Raw genomic sequence first — 5,930 nt, forward strand, 5'->3', positions numbered from 1 at the left:
TAGCGGGGTGAACAGGAAGTGGCTCGGGTGGTTGTTGTCCTTGATGATCTTTTTGGCCTTCCTGTGACATCGGGTGCTGTAGGTGTCCTGGAGGGCGGGTAGTTTGCCCCCGGTGATGCGTTGGGCAGACTGCACCACCCTCTGGAGAGCCCTGCGGTTGCGGGCGGTGCATTTGCCGTACCAGGCGGTGACGCAGCCCGACAGGATGCTCTCGATTGTACATCTGTAAAAGTTTGTGAGGGTCTTAGGGGTCAAGCCGGATTTCTTCAACTTCCTGAGGTTGAAGAGGAGCTGGAACCTTGGCGTCAACAGACATGGCACCTCGGTTTCTAGCTCCTAGGAAACTTTACAGAATTTAGGTTTTTGTGTTATTACATACAGCCGGAAATTTCTTCTGGATATCAGAGCGTCTGTAACTCACCGGCATTACGGTCAGGAATACGACTTTCCAGAATTGGATCTTTTCTTCGCACCCCACCAGGATAAATGAACTCATCCCAGAGGCTGCCGGCTGTACAAGACACGGTTCTGTCGTCCAGGCTCTCTCTGACTGGGTCAGAACCACTGTAGCTGTACAGGACACGGTTCTGTCGTCCAGGCTCTGTCTGACTGGGTCAGAACCACTGTAGCTCTACAGGACACGGTTCTGTCGTCCAGGCTCTCTCTGACTGGGTCAGAACCACTGTCCAGACTCTCTCTGACTGGGTCACAACCACTGTAGCTGTACAGGACACGATGCTGTCATCCAGACTCTCTCTGACTGGGTCAGAACCACTGTAGCTCTACAGGACACGGTGCTGTCGTCCAGACTCTCTCACACACACACACACACACACACACACACACACACGTACACACACACACACACACACACACACACACACGTACACACACACGTACACACACGTACACACACACACACACACACACACACACACACGCCAAGAGCAGAGTCCGTACGATGCTCTCTTTGGGGAGAGTCAGCTATGTTTGGTAACAGACAGCAGAAGTGATTAACAGGGTTGAACAATGGAAAGTGTTTCTTAACGGCCTTAACGATGCCTCCTTTACCCAGCCTGCAGAGCTCCCATTTAAATAGGCCAGCGTGTGTGTGTGTGTGTGTGTGTGTGTGTGTGTGTGTGTGTGTGTGTGTGTGTGTGTGTCTGTGTGTGTGTGTGTGTGTGTGTGTGTGTGTGTGTGTGTGTGTGTGTGTGTGTCTGTGTGTGTGTGTGTGTGTGTGTGTGTGTGTGTGTGTGTGTGTGTGTGTGTGTCTGTGTGTGTGTGTGTGTGTGTGTGTGTGTGTGTGTGTGTGTGTGTGTGTGTGTGTGTGTGTGTGACTGTTTCTCTCTTATGTTTAACAGGACTCCTTTACGTCAGAGACCATGTTGACAAGAATCATGCTTCCATGTCTCGGGGAGTATTTCCCAGCATCCTTTCTGTCTCAGCGTGCCGTGGCGGTTCCTGGGAAACGGAGGCTGCAGGTTCTCTTGTTCTCTCTGCTGTTCACTCGCTTCACCACACATCATTATGGGAAAAAACGTCCTTCTGGTGAACGATGTAGTCGCTGGCACCCTAGTCCTTATATAGTGCACTACGTTGGACCAAATGGCCCATAGGGAATAGGGGGCCATGTGGGACACAGCCTTGGTCGTGGTGAGGTGGTTTAGTGGGTCTCTGGTTTAAATAACAGATTGTCTGATTGGCCGGTTACTGGACTCCTGTATTCCGGTTGGCCGGTTACTGGACTTCTGTGTTCCGGTTGGCCGGTTACTGGACTTCTGTGTTCCGGTTGGCCGGTTACTGGACTCCTGTATTCCGGTTGGCCGGTTAGTGGACTCCTGTATTCCGGTTGGCCGGTTACTGGATGTCTGTATTCCGGTTGGCCGGTTACTGGACGTCTGTATTCCGGTTGGCCGGTAACTGGACTTCTGTATTCCGGTTGGCCAATTACTGGACTCCTGTATTCCGGTTGGCCGGTAACTGGACTCCTGTATTCCGGTTGGCCGGTTACTGGACTCCTGTATTCCGGTTGGCCGGTTACTGGACTCCTGTGTTCCGGTTGGCCGGTTACTGGACTCCTGTGTTCCGGTTGGCCAATTACTGGACTCCTGTATTCCGGTTGGCCGGTTTACTGGACTCCTGTATTCCGGTTGGCCGGTTACTGGACTCCTGTGTTCCGGTTGGCCGGTTACTGGACTCCTGTGTTCCGGTTGGCCGGTAACTGGACTTCTGTATTCCGGTTGGCCGGTTACTGGACTCCTGTATTCCGGTTGGCCGGTTACTGGACTCCTGTGTTCCGGTTGGCCGGTTACTGGACTTCTGTATTCCGGTTGGCCGGTTACTGGACTTCTGTATTCCGGTTGGCCGGTTACTGGACTCCTGTATTCCGGTTGGCCGGTTACTGGACTCCTGTATTCCGGTTGGCCGGTTACTGGACTCCTGTGTTCCGGTTGGCCGGTTACTGGACTCCTGTGTTCCGGTTGGCCGGTAACTGGACTTCTGTATTCCGGTTGGCCGGTTACTGGACTCCTGTATTCCGGTTGGCCGGTTACTGGACTCCTGTGTTCCGGTTGGCCGGTTACTGGACTTCTGTATTCCGGTTGGCCGGTTACTGGACTTCTGTATTCCGGTTGGCCGGTTACTGGACTCCTGTATTCCGGTTGGCCGGTTACTGGACTCCTGTATTCCGGTTGGCCGGTTACTGGACTCCTGTGTTCCGGTTGGCCGGTTACTGGACTTCTGTATTCCGGTTGGCCGGTTACTGGACTTCTGTATTCCGGTTGGCCGGTTACTGGACTCCTGTATTCCGGTTGGCCGGTTACTGGACTCCTGTATTCCGGTTGGCCGGTTACTGGACTCCTGTATTCCGGTTGGCCAATTACTGGACTCCTGTATTCCGGTTGGCCGGTTTACTGGACTCCTGTATTCCGGTTGGCCGGTTACTGGACTCCTGTGTTCCGGTTGGCCGGTTACTGGACTCCTGTGTTCCGGTTGGCCGGTTACTGGACTCCTGTTTTCCAAAACAGTCCGATGACCGATCTGCTCCCCAACAGTGAGAGTGTGTCTACTGAGATGTGATGGTTCTGTACTGAGACATGTGATGGTTATGGGTCTGAGACGTGATGGTTCTGTACTGAGACATGTGATGGTCTGGACTGTACTTACAACACACTTCTACAAATCTACCAAATCCATGATCAGATCTTTAATTCCCAAACAAAGCGCCGTTCATTACTGTTGTCGCAGGTCCTCACAGGTAGGAACACACACACACACACACACACACACACACACACACACACACACACACACACACACACACACACACACACACACACACACACACACCACCACTACCCCCCACCACTACCCCCCCACCACCACTACCCCCCACCACTACCCCCCCCACCACCACTACCCCCCCACCACCACTACCCCCCCCACCACCACTACCCCCCACCACCACCACTACACCCCCACCACCACTACCCCCCCCACCACCACTACCCCCCCACCACCACAACCCCCCCACCACCACTACCCCCCCACCACCACTACCCACCACCACTACCCCCCCACCACCACTAGTCCCCCCACCACCACTACCCCCACCACCACCCCCCCCTCCTCCCCTCCTCCCCCTCCCCTTTTCTGTCACTCTCCCCTCCTCCCCTCCCTCTCCCCTCCCTCTCTCCCCTCCTTCCTCCCTCCTCCCCTCCCCTTTTCTGTCACTATTCCTCCACCCCTCCCTCTCTCCCCTCCTCCCTCTCTCCCCCCTCCCCTCCTCCACCTCCCCTTTTCTGTCACTCTTCCTCCTCCCCTCCCTCTCTCCCCTCCTCCCTCTCCATTGGTTCCTTCATGACGCGAGGCTAATAATAACTCTTGAGTGACCCTCTGTCGGTCGGTGGGTCGGATAGGCAGCCCCCAGGGCTCTCTCTGTTTCTGTCTTGAGGGCTGGGGTGTGTTGTGCTAGTCACCAGGCAACAGACTAGGAACTAGGAACTAGGCAACAAACTAGGAACTAGGAACTAGGCAACAGACTAGGAACTAGGCAACAGACTAGGAACTAGGAACTAGGCAACAGACTAGGAACTAGGCAACAGACTAGGAACTAGGAACTAGGCAACAGACTAGGAACTAGGAACTAGGCAACAGACTAGGAACTAGGAACTAGGCAACAGACTAGGAACTAGGCAACAGTCTAGGAACTAGGAACTAGGCAACAGACTAGGAACTAGGAACTAGGCAACAGACTAGGAACTAGGCAACAGACTAGGAACTAGGAACTAGGCAACAGACTAGGAACTAGGCAACAGTCTAGGAACTAGGAACTAGGCAACAGACTAGGAACTAGGAACTAGGCAACAGTCTAGGAACTAGGAACTAGGCAGCAGTCTAGGAACTAGGAACTAGGAACTAGGCAGCAGTCTAGGAACTAGGCAACAGTCTAGGAACTAGGAACTAGGAAGCAGTCTAGGAACTAGGAACTAGGAACTAGGCAGCAGTCTAGGAACTAGGCAACAGTCTAGGAACTAGGAACTAGGCAGCAGTCTAGGAACTAGGAACTAGGAACTAGGCAGCAGTCTAGGAACTAGGCAGCAGTCTAGGAACTAGGAAACAGTCTAGGAACTAGGCAGCAGACTAGGAACTAGGCAGCAGACTAGGAACTAGGCAGCAGACTAGGAACTAGGCAGCAGTCTAGGCACCAGGCACCAGACTAGGAACTAGGAACTAGGCAGCAGTCTAGGAACTAGGAACTAGGCAGCAGACTAGGAACTAGGAACTAGGCAACAGACTAGGAACTAGGCACCAGGCAACAGACTAGGAACTAGGAACTAGGCAACAGACTAGGAACTAGGAACTAGGCAGCAGTCTAGGAACTAGGAACTAGGCAACAGACTAGGAACTAGGAAACAGTCTAGGACCTAGGCAGCAGACTAGGAACTAGGCAGCAGACTAGGAACTAGGAACTAGGAACCAGGCAGCAGACTAGGAACTAGGAACTAGGCACCAGGCAGTAGACTAGGAACTAGGAACTAGGCAACAGACTAGGAACTAGGAACTAGGCAACAGACTAGGAACTAGGAACTAGGCAACAGACTAGGAACTAGGAACTAGGCAACAGACTAGGAACTAGGAACTAGGCAGCAGTCTAGGAACTAGGCAACAGACTAGGAACTAGGCAACAGACTAGGAACTAGGAACTAGGCAACAGACTAGGAACTAGGAACTAGGCAGCAGACTAGGAACTAGGAACTAGGCAGCAGACTAGGAACTAGGCAGCAGTGTAGGAACCAGGCAGCTAATCATCATTCGATCAATGTGTTAAGGCTACAATACTCAGGCAATAAGAACATGTTGAACACTGAATAGTCAAGGTATGAATGTATATGAATATGAATGTCATTGATCCGTTTTCACCAATACTAATGGTGTAACTGATGAGCTTCTTCCATATTGATGATATTGATATATTGATGATTGGGATGGTCAAAGTTAGCTGATTAGGTTAAATCAACATTCATTATCTTGTCACACAGTAACCTCTTTCATCCCAAAACATCAACAGTCCTCAACACTCAAAAGTTTCTCAATATTGACTAATCACACAGATTATATTTTAGGCACCTGTAACGAGCGTTGTTATGAGTAGACCAAGGCGCAGCGTGAGCTGGGTTCATCATATTTATTTTACAGGTGAACCAGCAACAACACAACAATAAACAACACAACAACACAACAACACAACAAACTAAAAGTCTTGCAGGCTACTAACACCTATACAAAAACAAGATCCCACACAGAAGGAGAGGAGATAAAAAAACAGGCTGCCTAAGTATGATTCCCAATCAGAGACAACGATAGACAGCTACCTCTGATTGGAAACCATACTAGGCCAATCAAAGAAAATAAGAAAAAAAACATAGAAA

At 51.4% G+C, this 5,930-nt stretch overlaps 1 protein-coding gene across 1 annotated transcript; it reads right to left on the reverse strand.

The window, feature by feature from the left end:
* Positions 1-2,097: 2,097 nt before the first annotated feature.
* Positions 2,098-3,039, reverse strand: LOC115183150 (sperm acrosomal protein FSA-ACR.1-like; the record flags this gene model as incomplete). The annotated part of the gene is made up of 1 exon (XM_029744477.1): positions 2,098-3,039. A coding segment is annotated over one exon (942 nt), but the record flags the coding sequence as incomplete, so codon positions are not given.
* Between the last annotated feature and the right edge of the window lie 2,891 nt (positions 3,040-5,930).

This window comes from Salmo trutta, unplaced genomic scaffold (assembly GCF_901001165.1).
Source record: "Salmo trutta unplaced genomic scaffold, fSalTru1.1, whole genome shotgun sequence".
Classification (NCBI taxonomy): domain Eukaryota; kingdom Metazoa; phylum Chordata; class Actinopteri; order Salmoniformes; family Salmonidae; genus Salmo; species Salmo trutta.